This window comes from Trichosurus vulpecula, chromosome 8, assembly GCF_011100635.1.
Source record: "Trichosurus vulpecula isolate mTriVul1 chromosome 8, mTriVul1.pri, whole genome shotgun sequence".
NCBI lineage: Eukaryota > Metazoa > Chordata > Mammalia > Diprotodontia > Phalangeridae > Trichosurus > Trichosurus vulpecula.
Genome location: NC_050580.1, coordinates 165722955 through 165743038, shown reverse-complemented (window position 1 = coordinate 165743038; position 20084 = coordinate 165722955). Strand labels below are relative to the sequence as shown.

The 20084-nt window shown below is 34.2% G+C and overlaps 1 protein-coding gene across 1 annotated transcript in view; it reads right to left on the bottom strand.

The window, feature by feature from the left end:
- The window catches only part of WDR72 (WD repeat domain 72), a 251952-nt gene that overhangs the window by 159191 nt on the left and 72677 nt on the right, over positions 1 to 20084 (bottom strand). Inside the window, exon 13 of the mRNA XM_036736044.1 lies at positions 15694 to 15917. Coding sequence (XP_036591939.1) covers positions 15694 to 15917 — 224 coding nt within the window. The remainder of the gene's footprint in view (positions 1 to 15693; positions 15918 to 20084) is intronic.

The window sequence follows — 20084 nt, the reverse complement described above, 5'->3', positions numbered from 1 at the left end:
AAAAGCAACTCTATTAAATGATTTATTGAGGAGAAATTAGATAACCGCAAGAGGGCCACGAAAGCTTTAAGAGGATATGATACATCATCCATACATAATGAAGTGGTTGAGAATGTCATAGACTATATCACATGGCTCTGACAAACCTTGTGATACACCTGTGAGATGAATACATATCACTCTGCAGATAGATAAAACAAGGTAAATCCATAAAATCTAATTGTTCAGCAAAATGACAAAATTTATTTTTATAATTATTTTCATATATATCAAACAGCTAATATGATGAATAAAACAATACTGTTAAAGACTAGGACTTGGGCAAAGCACCAGTAGGCTTGGAAAATTACATGACAGCAGCTGAAGGCAAAAGAGGTCAGGTCATGACCCCTGAATGGGCCTTCTGTTGTGGACTAGCAGGGTCAGTGAAGCGGACAATGATTTGAAACCTAGTACAGTAACTTATGGAGCTTACTCTTGGAAAATTTCAGTGAAATAATTCGAACCCAATGCCAATTCCTGAACCATAGGCATTTTGGTCAGGAGGTTTAATGGGCAGTTTATTTTTTTTACAACTATCGCAGCAAACCCAGAAGAAATGTGCATGGTTAAAAAATAATGTCCAAAGATTATTTTTGTAGATAATTATTAGTAACACAGGGTTTTAAAGAATGCTTTCAAAAAAACCCAAACCAAACCAAAACAAAACCATGAAGGAGGAACCAGTTGCTAACATGTAACAGATATTCACCCTTAATCATTGCACCTTCCCACAAAGGTTCAGGCCTTACCAGATATGCTTCGGTAGGAAAAAAATGTTAGTTTATTAAACAATTGATAATGATGCCCTTCCAACACACATTGCTATAAATCATCAAATACCATCAAAAACCATCAAAAAAAGCCATCAGTGCTGTTGAAAAAACATGGCAAATTACTGGAATCGTATCTTTCATTTGCATAGAACTTTTGAAAACTAAGCATTTTTAATCTTTCTTTTTTCATTTAATCCATAAAAACGACCATATGAGGTAAAGAGGACAAATACCATGATCTTTATTTTCAATAAAGGAAATAAAGGCACAGATATGTAGCCACAGTATGATAGACCAAACACTGGACTTGGAGAGCCAGGTTCAAGTTCTGGCTGCCATTTGCTATTTGTGTGACCATAAGAAAGTAAATTCATGGGGCAGCTAGGTGGCGCAGTGAGTAGAGCAGCAGCCCTGGAGTCAGGACCTGAGTTCAAATGTGACCTCAGACACTTGACATGTTTACTTGCTGTGTGACCTTGGGCAAGTCACTTAACCCCAACTGCCCTGCCTTCCCCCAACCAAAACCAAAACCAAAACCAAAAGAGAGTAAATTCATTCACCTTTTGAGCCTCATTTTGCTCCTCTCAAATAGAAGAGTTGGTCTAGATCCTTCCAGCTGTAAATCTAAGTTTGTTTTCTGTTTTGTACTGTCAGTTGTTTTTTAGTCACGTTCAACTCTTTGTGACCCCATTTGGGATTTTCTTGGCAAAGATACTGGAGTGGTTTTCTATTTTGTTCTCCAACAAATTTTACAGATGAGGAAATTTAAGTAAAAAGGGTTAAGTGACTTCCCTAGGGTCACACAGCTAGTAAGCATTTGAGACTGGATTTGAACTCAGAAAGATTAGTCTTTCTGACTCCAGGCCTGGCGTTCTATGCACCGCTCTACCCAGCTGCCCCTCTAAGTATCCTATGTTAAGTGATACACACATAATCAAAAGGCCAAGGGTACACTCAAGACTATACTCCAGGTCTCCTATCCTGAGATTTGTGTTCTTTTTACTGGGCTTTGTGTGACAAGTATAATCAAAGCAAGATGAAGATGAACCTTTCCACAATTTTGGTTATATATCATATATCATGTCATATTATTTGAATTGGGAGAAATGATAAAGAGCAAATAGGAAAGAATTGATGTCTAAAATAATAGAATTGGAAAAATAAAGAGATAGAAGAAAGGTTAGAGATCATTTAAACACTTTTGGAGACAAAGAATGTGAAGGCAAGTTAGGTGAAATTATTTGTTCCAGGTCATGCAGGAAGTTAACAGCAGAAGCAAGATTAGAATTCACTACTCTTAAGTCCCAGGACAGTTTTGTCTCCCAATTGCCGGACAATTCTAATAGTATATAACAGTTTTATAATATTTTACAGGTTAAAAATGCTTTCTTAATAATGGCTCAAGAACAACCATTATCCCTGAAGACCAATGATGAATCACTTCTTGACAGACAGGTGATGGACTAGAGGTACAAAATGAAACACATTTTCAGAAATGGCCAATATGTGGATCTATTTTGCTTGACTCTAAGTATCTGTCACATAGAAGGACTTTTAATGTGTATATGTGGGGAGGGGAGCAAGGGCGAAAAGAAGAGGGGTAGTAATAATAGTGTAGAAAAATATAAAAAAGAAAAGAGAATCAATAAGACATTTTAAAAGACTCAGAAAAGAGCAGAGGAATATTCAGAAGTAAATACAGATAACAGGACATTTTAAGAACTACTATGCTGAATTTGTCATATTTTTTAAAGCTATATTTAATAGTGATTCATTGTTTCCTCTATAATCCTGTTGTTTTTTGTGCTTTTTTTTAACCAGGAAATTATCATGTTTATAAATATTCATCAAGTTCCTAATAATAAAAAGAACATTTAAATTTTTTTTAAAAATGAATCAAAAAAGAGCACCTGACTTGGATCCAGAGGACTTAGGTTCCAGTCACAGCTTTATAATATATTGCCTATGTAATATAGGAAAGTCATGTAAGCTTCAATAGGCCTCAGTTTCCACCAAATACAAATCAAACAAACATTTATCTCCTACTGTGTGAAAGGCTTTAAACTGGGTGCTAGAGATTTGGGTAAGCAAAAGGAAAAATAGTCCCTGCCCTTGAGAAACTTAAATTCTACTGAGGATACAATATATAAAGAGAAAATGAAGTGTTTGAACTAGTTGAGTTCCAAGGTCCCTTCTCACTCCAAGTTATTCCATGGTCCTAGATAGACATAAAAAACAATATTTTCTTGTTAACGAAGGAGGAAATTGAGAATCAGAGCTAAAGTGACATTTACTAAAAATAATATAAATAAGGTGACACAATCTGTACCTTGCCTGTGGGCACCAAATTTACAGGTGTCTGATAGCACCTGAATTCTTCTGTAATCTACCAACAACAGAGTTTAGTACCTAAATCACAAGAAAATAGTTAGTGACCAGATTTTGGAATGGGATAAAGTTTCCCCCTGTTTCCCTCTGCTGTCTTCCCGTTCTTTACATGGTGGCCTCCCTAATAGGCCTCATGCTGGCATTGCTGTTCACTGTTTTTGTTTTTGCATTTTTTTCTGTGAGCATGGTACCCTCTGTGCCCACTCACCACCAAGAGAGTACTTGCCACTGGCAATCAGGATATTTTTTCTGCTTGCCCTGAGTGCAAAAAAATGCTAGTTCTGATTCGATTTGATGTATTTGGGGGCCATGCCTTGACCTTGTCTTCTGATTAAACAACTAGTATATTTTCACCCATATTATTATATTACCTTCATGAGCCACAACATTGAGTAAATGAGCCTTTACCCTGTCTTCTGATTAAACAACTAGTATATTTTCACCTATATAAGTATATTATATTACCTTCATGAGCCAAAGCAAGAGTAAATCTCAAATTCTAGAACCTTTCATTATAGATTTATTTATTGTTTGCCAAACAACAACCTGTCCTGTGTCCAGTACTAGCACAGGGGTCTCCTGTAATCTCTTTCTGATCATTTGACTGCTATTAATTATGTTCAAAGCATCATATAAGCCTCTGGGCATAGACAAAGATGGAAAAAAAAAAAGCTTTCAATCTAGGATGAAGGTAGAGGAAAGAGATACAACATACAAACAACTAAACTGTGACCCTTCAACAAACATAATGCAAAATATGATGAGGAATGTAAAAAGTAGCACTCTTTGTCCAAGGAAGGCAAGATCAAATGCAACCAAAGGAATAAGGAAAAGCTTCATGGAGAGGTGGCATTTGAAGGATCCATAGAATTTGAAAAGGCCAAGACAAGAAAAGGGTATAGGCATACTAGACATAGGAGAACAGTATAGACAAAGATATGGAGGTGGAAAAACTCTAGATGTGTACAAAAGATGAAAAATAATATAGTTTGCTTGCAGTGGCAGTTAGGTAGAGAGAGCATGATATGTTTGTAAAGGCAGGGAGCTGATGAGTTCTGGAAGGTCTAGAATGCAAATTTGAAGAGTTTAGAGTTTATTTGCTTGGCAACAGGGAGCAATATTAAAAAAAAAAGTGGAGTGGGGAAGAGGCTAGAAGTAAGGATATAATTTTATATAGTAGCCCTATAGATTAATAGAAACTGTGCTGAAAGGAGCTGTAGAGGTTCTTATAATCATGAAGGCAAGAGAAGTGAGGACATGAACTATGAAATAATAACCTTAACCTTTTCAAGCCTCAGTTTCCTCATTTGTAAAGTAGAAATAAAAAGATCTGCTTCACAAGGTTGTTGTGAGGATCAAAAAAGATAACGTAAATAAATCACTTTGCAGCCTTAATGTACTATATAAATGTGATGTTATTATTAGCAAAAAATTATTTTGAGAGATATTAAGCATATTTCTCAGACAAAAGTAGACATATCTGAGTTTCATTATATGAATCATAAAATCAACCTCTTTGTAGATAGATATTATCATATAAATACCAGCCCAAAGTCATGTAGTCCTGAATCTAAAGACTTCTTATATTAATTTCGTTAAAGACTTCAAAGTAATTACTAAAAAGAAAGGCAGATATTTTTAAACACATGTAAGCTAGAAGATAGAATGAAATATTCTGATTATAGTCTGAAGCATTCTGAATATTATCTATCATTTTCTTTAAACTCAAGTTTATGAGTTTATTACTTGTGAGTTTATGACTGACTTATGACTTGGATCTATTTCTTAGTGTGTCTTGACCTATTAATGCCAAATTGCTTCCAAAGAACAAAGGAAAAGTGTGTGTGTGTGTGTGTGTGTGTGTGTGTGTGTGTGTGTGTGTGTGTGTGTGTTTTAATTAACAGAAAAATATCCCATGAAAATAAATGCTTTTTTTCCTTAAGATTTGCTTCCTGTTATTTCCTAGAGTATGTTGGTCTCCTAGGACCAGTTCCAAGATAAGTCATTGGTACAAAAGTAGTGCTACTATTGGGATCTTTTCAAATGAGTCCAGATGGTACAATCAGTCAATAAGTGATATTACCAGCTTTCAAGAAGAAAGATTTTATTCTCCCACTTTTCTCTCCTGCTACACCTAACCAACCTTTACATCTGACTCAATATGTGATGTTTTACCAACTTCACTTTCTATTCTTACAAATATCATTCACATCTTCCTCCTACAAATATCAAGACCTTCATTTGCTAGGGAATGGGAAGAAATATAGATCATTCACAATGGAAGAAAATAATTGTTGTCTAGGCTGTTGTAATTTTTTTTAGAGGAAAAACTAAACCATTACTTTTTTAAAACCTAGACTGGATTAGGACAACTAGCTAGTGGTTGAGCACCACCAGATCTAAATATCTTTGATTTGCATAATATGATGAAAATCACCTGGACTAAAGTAAATAAGTAAATGTATTTGGATCTTTCAGGGTGCATTTTGCCTGGAGTGTATTTTCAGGCACTTAAAACTCTAAAATGTTTTTTGTCAAATAAAATAGCATAAAAATAAGATAATCAGCATATCTGCATAAGTAGGTACATGTGTACTGTGGATATGAACGAATAATTCAATATTCCTTGAAAATCTAAGGAATGCTGATAATAGGGAAGTTCCTAGCCAAACAGCTGAGAACCTTAATTCATAATTTCTATTAAAGGAACTGATTACAATACATAAAAAGACCAATCTGTCTGACACTTTCTACCTCTTGTTCACACCTTTTGTGCTAGAGGAATACCACAGATAATAATTAGGAACATGCCACATATTTCAAAGAAAACATTTAAAAATAATTTCTCTCCAGCCTTTCCTAACTAAGTAGTGTGTGTGTTTCTGAATGTACACGTACATATGAAACAACCTTCAGCTCCCCTAGTGAAATTCCAGAAGCATTACAGGCCTTTTTTATCTAGGCAAAAAAAAAATAGCATTAGACCTTTAGAGGTTTAGGAAAATAAAATACTTACAATTTGTTGGGTTTTAAAAAACTTTTTGAAATAAAAACATAAAGGATTTTAAAATTAAATAAAAAGACCCTCTCAGAATGAAATTATGAAAGAGTAGCAGCAATGACAAATAATATCAAGACCTTAAACCTGTTCTAAAGGTCAAAAAGATATTAGGTGAATCAGAATTTCCAATTACAATTCCTTCTCCAAACTCAATACTACAAAGCTGATCAGTAATGGAAAAATTACTTTAAAAATAGTTAACACAAAATTGGAATTTGTAGAACATTAATTATACTTTTTTTTATAGACATAAGAGGAAAATTAGCTTTTTCAAGTCTTTAAATTACTCTATCTATGCATTACCTTAGACAGTATATAACTGACTTTTAACTAGCCAAGAAAGGTAGGAAAATAATTAAAATAAAAAGTTGAGAGAGAGACTTAATTAAGGACTTCCACAAATCCAGTCAAAGAGTAATAGATTAAAAAAAAATTCTAATAACACTAAAAAAAAAAAAATGAACATCAGATTTGAAGGCAAACTCCCAAAACATTATTTTATCATTTCCTATTTGGCATATCACTGCATTTTTAATGATGCTTGTAAAGGCACAACAAGGGAAGTCCAATCAACTAAGAGGTCTTGTTTGTAGTCTATCGTAATTAAGACTAGGGATTCAATATCTATTGCTACCAGTCAGGTATCATAGCAACCTCAAATTACTGAATACTGCTAGAAAACTCTTCAAAAGCAGCAAGAGTCTGCTTTGGGAAAGCCTGCAATAACACTACAGACTGTCAACATCTGTAGGTGTTGCTATGGGCACCGCTACAAAAGAACCCTACCATGTATAAAAGGGAATAGGGAGAATTGATGGGAGGGACACAAGCGATCAACTGATAAGAAAAAAAAAGAAAGAAAATCAGAGTGAAAGAATAATTGTGTTGGCTAAATACACAAGCCACACAATGCTTGAGTTCATATTTTAAACTGAATCCTAAGCCATTCCAGCTCAAGGACCCATATAATGCTGAACTGTAATTGTGACTAAATAGGAAGCAAAGATGGGAAATCCTTTTATTTAATACTTCTGCATTTGAAAACTCTGCTCTTATACCATTTATCATGAGTTTTAATTTGAAACTAAAAGTGAATCACTTTTAAAATAATATTTAAACTTCCACCTATAAAGTCTAGATGGTCTTGTATAAATCTACAGAAAAGAAAAGAGCAGGTTACTAGGAACAAGAACCCAATATTGATTTTTCTGTGGTGCAGTAAAGCATCTCCATTCTATTGGGCTGCTGTCAAAGCCACTCTTTAACAGCTGGAGTCAAATTGCACTATTTACAGCAAGAGCCCTTGTCAAGTGGACCATAAGTATTCTAACAATACACTATTCAAATGGCACTTTGCCACACAAATTGCTGACTTGATGAATAACCTATGTCAATGACTAAGGCCAATATAAAAGTTTCATTTTTATGAGAGGTTTTACATTCACACATTAAGTAAGCTTTCTTTGAGGAACTATTAAGCTATATATTTCAGGCCTTTTGACGCTGAAAATAATTAAAATCTGTTTAAATACATCAAGGGAACCTGACAACATTAATATGGATCTTTGTGTTAACTACATTTGTCACACGAGTCAGAACAGTGCCCTTCTGTTATTGGCACTCCCCACTGGCACGTGCAACACAATGAAAGAATTAAAACAGCAGAGCACCATGAAATACGAGCATTCTCCTTTTGGACTTCTGATTTACATGGCCACAAATGTTTGGATACAAGAAAGTCTTTGAAGTCATGCTAGGATATTCCAGCTAGTTTCCCTGTGATAGGCAGACGTTTTGGTCGTGTAACGTTGCATTAAAACACCCGACTTTTGACACTACCTCTGAGACCTATGAGCTTGTCTCGGAAACAAAGCTGCAATCTGCTTTTCATTATTTTCTTGATCCTTTGAAATAAGGAAGAGGTTAAAAGAATGTTCACGTATTTTTCCACAAGAAGTAAAAAGTGGCATTTGTCACTAGGAAACTATCCCAACAAACAAAAATGACTGAAATTGTACACGCACAGCAACTATACAAGCAATTTTTCACTTAAAACATATCTGGTGAAATTATATGCTTAGGTGTGGCCCCAAACTCCCATAAAACTTGGAAGGCCACTAATTCCTTCTAATCAGAAATTGATAATGTTTATTCCTATATTTGGAAATGCCAGCAGGCATGATACTGTTAATAACATATTAGGTTAGAGACTCAACATCATTGAACCTAAATATATAGGCTATTTTATATTTTTAAATGCCAAAAAAAACTATATGAAAACCTTTGTGGTCATTTTTATCTCCTCTAAGTACCATAATTTCTATCAGTTCAAACATTTTACAACATGGAGAGTTGCTTTGGCAAAAAGTATATAAAATTGGTTCATTAAAATTTTTCCCATTGTAGAAAACCATGCTTCTAATATGTTTCAAGCTAAAAAAAAAAAAGGAAATGAGCAAAAATGACTACCATCTACCTCAAAAAAAAATATTATCCTAAGAATCAAAGCACTGCCATGTTTTAATGAATGATTTAAAAACATATTATATTTTATTATTATTGACTCCATTGTGCCAATAGTAAAACAAATGTTCTAATGTAACAAACAAATAAAAACCAACAGATTTCTCTACAATATTAAACATCTGTTGCTACAGTGAAATCAAAATTTCCTTTTTCTCAATATCCAATCTGTACATGAAAAACTGAAACCTTATGGTTACAGTATGATTCTTTCTGCCTAATTTTTCTACTCTAAAATCTCTTCATATATGCACACAGCTATAACTATATTTTGATGGTTTATAAGGTAATAGTAAGATCAGCTTCTATGTGAGTAGCCTACTCGTGCACCATCTGCCTTGCAAGATGCTCAGCAGGATAATGCTTTAATAAGACTTTTCAGCAAATGGCACCAAAAAGAACTTTAGACCTCACACTCAGGTCACTTAAAGGTCAATGATAAGTACAAGTTGTCTTTGGAAAACTCAATCTAAATTCAAATGCATCCCTTACTCAAAGGAACAGACATAGATAGATGAAGATAGACAGACAGACAGATCTATTATCTTTTCCTTTAAGAAACATACATATATATGTGTGTATATGTATGTGTTGTGTGCATATATATATATAGTCTATACAGAATAGATACATATGCATTGCATGCATTACATATTGTGATAAAAATACAGATACATGCCTACTAAATAAAGTTCCCCTGCCCTTTAAATATATATATGCCAGAAATGAAGATGTTGCCTCATTCTGGATTAAAGCTATACAAAGGATCTCAAAAGTCTTAGGGCAGTTTAAAGCTGTTACGGTGTAATGCTACTGTTAAGATTTTTGGAGCATCCAGTATATACACACAAGTTTTTCTCCAAAGGGCTACCAAAGCAGATGATAAATCTAAGTCGATCCAAGAAATATGAGCCATAAGCTTAAACAAGAAGGGGAAGAAGATAGGAACTTGTGGACAAAGCACTATGGTCTTGGAAACTGATAGTCATGCATTCATCAAAAATTTGTGGAGCACCTCTTGTGTACAGAGCCCTGGAGTAAGTGCACAATGAGAGAGAAAATTTTCAGTGAAGCATAGTGCCTTGCCTCATAGAGCTCAGGTTCATATCCACTCTTAGGATATGACTTTTTTTTTTTTTGCATTTCATCATATGTGAGGCAAGTCAGAACCTCACGAAGTTCCCTTTAAGACAGAGTTCTCAATATAACCAAACCTCAGTAACTCTATAGTAAGTGTGATCCACATCCCAGTAGCCATTTCCACAGAAATTATGGACAATATGGCTGTTTTTTTTGAAGAGGGAATAGAATCTTGGGGAAAGGGACAATTAAGATGCCACTGTCTCCAAATTATATTTTCTGTTAAAAATAACAGCATTTATATGTATATATACATATATGTGAATGTGTATGTATATATACATATGCATATACATACATACATAGTAACAAAGTTATCAAGATCGAACAGAATTTGGAATAAAGAGAAATGAGAGGATACCCTCAATCCACCCCTTCGTGGAAGCAGGAAGTTTATACATGTTATGCATTACACATATTTACAGACTTTTTTATTGTATCAATTGATTGATTTTTTTTTCCTCTCCAAAATATACCATTTGTCATATGAGATCACCCTTCAACAGGAGATAAAAGCTTCCTTGAGATACCATGTAATGAAAGAAAAAATATTAATATTAATAAAAATTAATTTTAAAAACTACTCTAACTTTTTATACTTCTAGTGCAAAAATTTAAATAAATTTAAATAAAATAAGTAGTTATCATAATTTTATTTTGAAATGAAAATATTTTCTTCTAACTATATTTTCTTTGTTTTCTGGATTTAAAAGGAAATGCTTAGCCTAGACTGGCAATGACAGAAGATCCAGCATTCGGACTCTTTTATAATCACCCACAACAACTAATGCAACATTCAGCAAAAATTAAGTGCTCAAAGGATTTTGTTGCTTAATTTTTGTAATGTCAGTAAGTTAGTCAGGCAGTGAACTAGCATGTATTAGCCATGTACTATAGGCCAAGCACTGTGCTAAGTACTAGAGATACAAAGAAAGGCAAAAACAAGCAATAATAATATCAGCTTCCAATTAGACTGTGTAGTAACTTATGGTTACCAAGTATTTGACACATATACACATACGTACACATATACATGTACATATACACGTACATATACATATACATTATACATATACATATGTCTATCTCATTTGATTATTATAACAATACTATCAGGTAGAATTAGTTATGGTTGAAGTTCATATTTACCAAGCACATTAAGATTTATAAAGTACTTCATATAGATTATCTTAGCTTTCATCTCTACAATAACTCCGTAGGGAAGGGATGATCACTTTCTCCATTTTAGAAATGGGGAAAATGTGTTTTGAAAAGGTTATGTGACTTGCCCAGGGTTACATGTTAATATCCAAGGTGAGATTAGAATGCAAGACTTGCTGATTACAAATCTTTGTGTGATTCACAACCTCATGCTTCATTCTCATTTCATTGATTGGAGGAAAACAAAAGGGACTGTGGTGTGCCAAATATCGCATAGCTAGTAAGTTCAATGCTCATTCTATGACAACTGTCACATGATTGAATGAAAGTGCAAGGCAGAAAAATTCTTCAAGCACAGATGAAAGTGATTGGACAACAATTACCTCCTTCTGGCCCCCATATGCTATCAAGAATCTGAGATAATATTAGGAGAGCACAAGTCTCAAAAGAAAATGACTTTTAAAGGGTCATTGGAAGTACACCCCAGGATGGGGTGATTTTCTTTTTTTTGCAAAATAATTGTTTTATTCTTCACTGTGTAGACAAGAAATCTGGAGAAATTCTTTTAAAAGCAAAATATTTTGTGTCTCCCATGCAATTAGGTTGCAAACACTTCAGTCATGATCTGAGCCAAAAAAAAAAAAAAAAAGATTGCTGATTTCTAAACTCATTCCCTCTGTTTGTTCTTTTATTTTGTTGTTTTATTTCTGTTCTGCCATATGTTGTGGGAGAGGCTATCAATGGAACAAACACAGGACTACTCATCCACTTACTAATTCTGTGCTTATGGCTAAGTAACAACTTTTTCAAACCTATTTCCTCATCTATAAAATGGTAGCATCTATAACATCCTGAAGTTATTCTAAGATATATTTTTAACTGTAAAACACTCAATAAATTAAAAAAATTAGCTTTCTCAGTAGAAAAAGAGAAAAACAACTTTCCTTCTCTAATATAATACTATCACCTTTACATATATTTTGATATATAAGCAAGTCTTCCTTACTCCCAAAGTTTTTGCTTTTTTTTCCCCTTCTGCATATATAAAGCCCATTCTTTAGCTTTTTGTCATATAACCTACTTAACAATTTATTCATGCTATTTGTCCCTCTGTTCTGAGTCTTCTCCAGGGTCATTTCAGATTTGATAGGGAAAAGCGAATATGATATTTTAATAAAGGCCAAATACTATAAATTAAAAAGGAAGGAGAATGTCACATGTTCCACTGCTATATTCCTACATATGCTGTCCCTTATGCTAAATTATGTTTGGCTAGTAGCCCCTTACAAATCCTCAAGTGGTTTCCTGATACACTGTGGTTCCAAAAGCCCTATAATGAGCACATTGCTTTTATGAACTTGAGTGGGATTCCATTTTCATATCTTTAAAATGAACATACTCTTGCCCAATTGATAAATGGTCAAAGGATATGAACAGGCAGTTTTTCAGTGAGGAAATCAAAACTATGTATAGTTATATGAAAAAAAATTCTAAATTATTATTGATTAGAGAAATGTAAATTTAAACAACTTTGAGAAATCATTTCATACACATCAGATTGGCTAAAATGATATAAGGGGAAAATAAGAAATGTTGGAAGAGATGTGGAAAAAGTAGGACACTAACACACTCTTGGTAGAACTATGAACTCATTCAACCATTCTGAGGAGCAATCTGGAATTATGCCCAGTGTTATAAAACTGTGTATATCCTTTGATCCAGAATACCATTATTAGATCTGTTTCCTAAGGTGATCAGGGCAAAAGAACAGAATCTATATGTTCTAAAATGTTTATAGCAGCTCTCTTTGTGGTGGCAAAGAACTGGAAATTGAGGGGATGCCCATCAATTGGAGAATGGCTAAACAAGTTGTGGTATATGAGTGTGATGGAATATTACTGTGCTGTAAGAAATGAGGAGCTAGTTGATTTTTAAAAAAAAAACATGGAAAGACTTGTATGAAATAATGAAGAATGAAATGAGCAAGGGAACATTGTACATAATAATAGTGATAGTACTAAGAATAACTGTAAATGACTAAGCTATTTTGAATATTAAAAAGTCACATCAACTATAACGGATCTATGAAGAAAGAAGCTCTCCACTTTCAGAGAAAAAAACTGATAAATAGAAGTATGCATAGTATGTTATGCATGTGTGTGTATATGCATGTATGTGTGTATGTATATTTGTGTATATATATTTGTGTCTGTCTCCGTGGGTGTGTGTGTGTGTGTGTGTGTGTGTGTGTGTGTGTGTGTGTGTGTGTGTGTGTAGGTGGCCTTCTCTGCAGGGTGAGGAGGGAGGAAGACAGTTTGGAATTAAAATGTAACGAAAATAAATTAAATAAAAAAAATAAAGTGAACAGAATCCCAAATCCATTTCTGGGCATTCAACACTAATGAAAGAAAGAAACTACATCTATGTATGCATTCCTTGATTCAAGCAAACTCAGATGTGTCCCTAATTTTACAAAATTCATAGAGAAAAGAAACAGCAATATGATCCCTGATAATTCAACTTAAGGAATTGTGATACGTAAATTTTAAGAGCTTTCAGTTAATAACATTACAAAAGGGGGAAAAAAGAGTTAATAGAATAGGGCATCTTCGGATATGCAATTTTTTCTATACTCAGAGGAAGGAAAGTTAGTTTTATCTGGTACTTGTTGGGTACAAAAGCTGCCAGTAAGAAAGAAGGTACCAGAAAAGAAGGAGTTAAGAGAAATGAAGATGGTACCATTCCACTGTTCTGTAGCTTAGAAAAACTGAAGCAAACCTATATGAAATATGACATATATTTTCAATTATTACTAACTGTGATAAAGCAAGGGATAATAAAATCTATAATATGTTTAAATTTCAAATTTTTGAAGGTTTATAGGATAATAGATCTACACTTAGAAGGGACTTCAGAGGCTATCTAATGTTACTGCCTCATTTTATAGTTGAGGAACCTGAGGCCCAGTGGAGTTAAATGATTTGCCTCAGATCACACAGTGGCAGAGGTGGGATTTGAATCTAGCTCCTAGGAAGGAAAGAAGGAGGGAAGGATAGGAGGGAAGGAAGGAAAGGAGTGAAGGAAGGAAAGGAGGGAAGGGAAGGGAAGGAAGGAAGGAAGGAAGACCTAAGCCAAGGGAAATTTCCCAGGATGTGGGGTCACAACTGACCCCCTAATTCCTGGCATGAGACTGATCCACTGTTAAATTATTTGCACAACTCTTCTTACTTTCTATTTATCTAAGTGTTCATAAGAGCAGAAGACCATAGAGATAGAAATAGAAAGGATTATAGAGGTCATCTGGTTAATTCATTTTATAGATGAGAAAATAAAGGCCTAGATAGGTTTAATGATTTGCCCAAGATCAGGAAGGTAATAAGTGACAGAAACAGAATTGGAACCTAGATTTCCTTACTCAAAATACCATGCCTTTTCTACTGAAACATGCAAGAATTACTCCTCTTCTACCATATGGCCAAATATAGGAGAAACAATATCATACCTATGGCAGAAAGAGTAAGGAGGCCAAGAATTCTAATTGACCTTCTTTCATTAATTGGTAACATCTTAGACTTAAGACTTATTTTCTCCTATCTCAAAGTGATGTTTTGCTTACAAAACTTATAAAAGAACTAGAATATTATCAAAACAGACACAATATTAATACAATGGTACATATAATTTGCTTGCACAGTAAAATTCTGATTAAATTAGTGGTTGACTATCTATATTCCTTTCTTGTCCATTTCCACATCAATGTGGGGAAAGTCAGCTTTAAATTTAACAGTTGTTGCCATTTTCTTGTGTGTCTTTCTGGAGTTGGCTTATTGTAGTGTTTGCTTTTTTCTCTTTTGTTGGTTATTTTTTGGAAGGTGTGGAGCTTCCTTGCTTAACTTTCCTTAGTTAAGTAAATCCAGTATCCCAAGGTAAGTTAACTGAGTTGCTAATTAACTCACTGTACTGGTAATTATTTAGAAGAGTAGTTGTTATAGTCAAAATTTCTGCTTAGTAGCTTGACTACTCCCTATGTTGATAGAAACAGATATTAGGAATGCATGTGTATGTATGTACATATGTATGAATGTATATTGGGTATGTATATGTGTATATGTGTGTGTGTATATTGCTAAGATATAGGAACCAAATTTTATCCTATCAATGCAGAATATACTGAAGAACAGAAATATGTTTGACATCACTTGGTCTATATTTTTCTTATAGTTTTTAAAGATTCACACTTAAAAACAAGTATAAATGTTTTCTGCTAAAAGACAGCAAAAGCTAGAGTGAGGAACTTAGACATTTATCTTTCTCCAAACTAAGAAGAATTCAAACTGTGTATTGTACAGAATTCACAATAAGTTGGCTCAGTCATCATAAACAGGAAAAGAAAACTTCATTTTTCAGAAAGTGTACACTGTATACCATTGTCAACTATAAGAAGATATTCCTCAATTAGTTATCCATAAGTCTCTAGGCAGAAATGATGAGATGTAGGGCATGGTCAAGTCTTTGAATTCTTCTGGCTATGTGTCAATATATTAAATCAGTTTTATTATCACTCTACATTTTTTTTATTTAAGTTTTTGACTGGCTTTGTGAAACAACAATCTGGCTTTGACTTACCTTAAGTGAAGATTCGGCATGAGGAATAGGATAAGACAAGGTGCCAAGTTGGGAGGAACTGGAGAATCTATAATCTGCAGTTTTGTGCTTGTGTGTTTCTGAAGCAACTGCAAGTAAAGGCTCAGGCTTAAAAAGCTGTGAATCTTCACAACAATTAAGAATCACCTTTGCTCTCTCTCCTGTTTCATGTCTTTCCAAAGTGCCTAGGAAACAGAGCCAGAAAAGAAAACAGAACTATGTGAAAAAAATTTCTATCAACTCTAAAGTCTGCAGCAGCTAGAAATTATAACACTTCAAGTTAATGTGCTATTCTGATTTCTTACAAGATCAAATATAGGATGGGAAAACGTTTCTGAGTCTTTCAAAGCATCCTCTGACTAAAGCGGAAACAATGGTCCAGAAATGCCTGCCTTCCTCTACATACATCTTTACCCACTGAGATCAATGGGACATTCAATACTCTGGAACAATAAAACCTGGCACTTAGTATACAGTATGTGCATAATCAATAACAAACAATAATAAAATATTTTAGTGCTGCCCCCTAGTGTTTAAGTCACAAACAGCAGGGAACACAATAAACTTGCTCTTCTAAATGTTGTTTTATGTTCTCACTGGACTTATCAAACTTAGAACCTTCGTTTCTAACTATAGGTATGTTCAGTTTAAAGGAGGAGCAGAAGTAAGTACATAAATGTAATCACAGCTGATCTCTTTTTTTCATTTTCTGTCGATATGATTTAAAGAATTCATACCACTTTTCTTGGAACAGAATTGTCCCAGTTGCTTTGCCTTTGTGACTTGAGAGTAGAGGAGGAAAAATATGTAATATTTCCTTTATTCTTTTCTCTGCCCTTCTTCTAGAGCAAGTGTAGCAAGTGTTCTTAATCTGGAGTCCATGAACTTAATTATATATACATACAAACATATAAAAATACCTATATATACATATATACAGAGAGTTACACATATACTATATGTATTTATACACACAAATACATCCATATATCTTTAGAACCATTTCAATATAACAGATTTCCTTTATAATCTCATTTATCTTATTTTATGCACTTAAAAATATTATTCTGAAGTGATCCAGAGGTTTTACTAGTTACTAGACTACCAAAGGGGTCTATGACACATAAAAGGTCAAGAACTTATACTCTAGAGACTACACATTTTTGTAAGTAAAAGAGCAGGGCCTTCATTGGAGTTAAAAAGGAATGAACCTAAAAAGGAATAAATCAACAAATGTCTCTTCTGTGGAAAGTAGCTCACAAACAGTTAAATCTTTTTGTAAGACACAATGACATGCACTCAGGGAGATCTCAATAAATATGAATTAATGATGACTATAGTATCCCATAAGCTATGGGTTCATTTGGATTATCTATGCCATGTTAAACACATAACATATCCTGCTGAGTAAAGATAGCATCAACAGAAGTTAATCTTGTCCTCAAATAAAAACTAAGTTTATTTTGAATTGTTCTTTTTATACAAAATGAGAAAAATCTAGATACAGGATAAAGCATAGTCAATGATCACTGATAGTAAATTATATTTCCTATAAGGATTTTTTTGGCAGGGCAGAGCTTTAGACCAGATTTCATTGGCATGTGGAACTTCCAATGTGGAAACTCTCTTCATAAATGTAGATGGTAACTGCTCTCTAATTTTCTAGTCTCAGGAGTTACTGAGGAGGAATGTGGAGTTAAGTGGCTAATTCATGTTTTTACAACTAGCATCTATCAGAAGCAAGTCTTGAACCTGAGTTTTTCTGACCCTAAGGGAAGTCCTTTACCCTCCATCACACAGCATTTAATAGCACTTGTTAAAAATTTCATGGGAGAGGAGGAATAGACATTTATTAAGTTTCTACTATGTTTTAGGCACTGTGCTAAGTGCTTTACAAATATTATCTCATTCTAACCTCACAGCAACCCTGGGAGGTAGATGCTATTATGATCATTTTACAGTTGAGGAAACTGAGGCAGATAGCTGTTAAGTGATTTGCCCAGGATCGCACAGCTAGGAAGCATCTAAGGCCAGATTTGAATTCAGATTCACAGCACCACTTAGCTGCCTCAGCACAAGACTGTTCGGCTACACAAATCCATGTCTTTTGTAGCCAACATATCCAGTAAAATTTTTTTTCCCTTTTTACTGTAAACAAGTAAACACAAGTACATCAACTTCCATTTGAATAACACTATTAAAATTTTGGCTTAGAATCAAAGAGTCTCCTGATATCTCTATCTTTTTTCGTAACATTTCTTTCACCCCTTCATTTATGAAAAAAAAAAATCCATCCGACCTAGAAAACTTACAAAGAAAGGTTATTCTTCAAAGTATTTTTAAAAAAAGGAAATGCAGTGTTCTTCCTTATATTAGCCTGCTAACAAAATAGGGAAACTCTTTTCTTTAAGGATAAGAAAATCTGCAATGGCTAACCAAAGAAGAGACAGCAATAGTTTCCATCCCCTAAAGATGACTCTTTGAGAAAAAATAAAGGTGTGAAGACAAAAGCCACCTGATGTGATATCACATGGTTATTTTGTTGTTGGGATATGAATTCTATCAGATAATCTCTTTGGTTCTCCAAAACATATTGAATATGTTATAACAGGATTTCAAGAAAGTACTAATATCTTATTTTAATTACATTCAGATCTGCTTTAGACATAGGCCATGATTCTGTCCCAAATCTGACTTGTATGAACTAATCTTATCAGTGTTATTTTCCCTACATACAATTAAAATGTGTACTGTATATTTATATATATGTATATTATTTATATATATACAGGTCTCCTTTCAAAGATTTTAATGATGCAGTCTATATTTTCAGAGTGAAGCATGTGCATGTGTATATTTATACACAAGTGTTTTCATTTTACATAAGTTTCTTCATGTATATTAAACATATAATTTTATAATTTTAGTCCTATTAATTTTTTAATGTGTCATTCTCCGCTAAACCCTTATAGCAACACAGCCATATGCAATCTAGCTTCTATCTGCATCGCCAGATTTATTTCACATTATTCCTTCTCACATATTCCACTTTTGAGACAAATGGGTACCCTCATGTTTCCCCTAAAACAGCATTCTATCTCCGGCCTCCTTTTGTGGGAATAGACTATCTATCCCTCATGCCTAGAACATAGTCCCACTTTGCCTCTGCCTCTTTGAATCCCAATTTTCTTTAAAGACCTTTTATGTTCCCTCCAGTTCTTAATGGTCTCACTCTTCAGAAATAATTTTGCATTAATTTCACATACATCTTGCATTTGTTTATCTTTGTTCATGTCGTATATTAGGGCACAGTAAGCACTGGCCAAATGTTTGTTAAATTGAATCAAAATGAAGTATTGCAGCCTCCATAACCCACTTTTGTGCCATACAGTGACTCAGTAACAATGAAGCAAGCTAAGCTGGATTTTATTGTTATAGTCATTTTAGTCATTTCTGACTCTCCATGACCCCATTTGGGGGTTTCTCGGCAAAGATCCTGGAATAGTTTGCCATTTCCTTCTCTACTAATTTTACAAATGAGGAAACTGAGGCAAAGAGGGTTAAGTGACTTGCCCAGGGTCACACAACCACTAAGTATCTGAGGCCAGATTTGATCTCAGGAAGATGAGTCTCCCTAACTCCAAGTCTGGAACTCTACCCACTAAACCACCAGCTGCATATAGTGAATCGCTACTGGTATGAACAAAAGTTTAGGTTAACAAACATTCCCATTATTTAAAAGGGAAAAACACCTGTCTACCTGATTAGAAGTAGTAACAGTGATACGAACACGTAAAGAGCACTTTAAGGTTGGCAAACAGCTTTATAGACATTATCACGTTTGATCTGTACAAGAACCTTGACAGGTAGGTGCTGCTATGGTTCCCATTTGGCAGATGAGGCAACAGAGGAGGCCAGAGGTGAAGTCATACAAACACAGATAAATACAATGGCGGTTGACATTCGTATAGCACTTGTTGGTTAATACAGTACCTTGCTCTAAGCAGCTCTTTGAGGTCCATGATATAAGTGACATAAGTGGTTTATTATTATGGTGAGTGATTATTATTATGTAAGATAAGTGTCTTGCCCAGGGCTACACACATAGTCATTGGCAGAGCTGAAGCACCCGTCCGAGTCTCCTGACTCCACAACCAGGAAAGGAACACAATTTAGTTGAATGAGCTCAGGGCTCAGAATGAGGAGATGGGGATTCTGACACCAACTCCTGTGCCTTTGAGAAAGTTATTTAAAAGTAATCACTAACTCCTTGGAGTTAGTTATAGTATATAGTGTATAGTGCGTGCCAGGCACTAAGTGCTTTATAATTATTATCTCACTTGATTTCATCT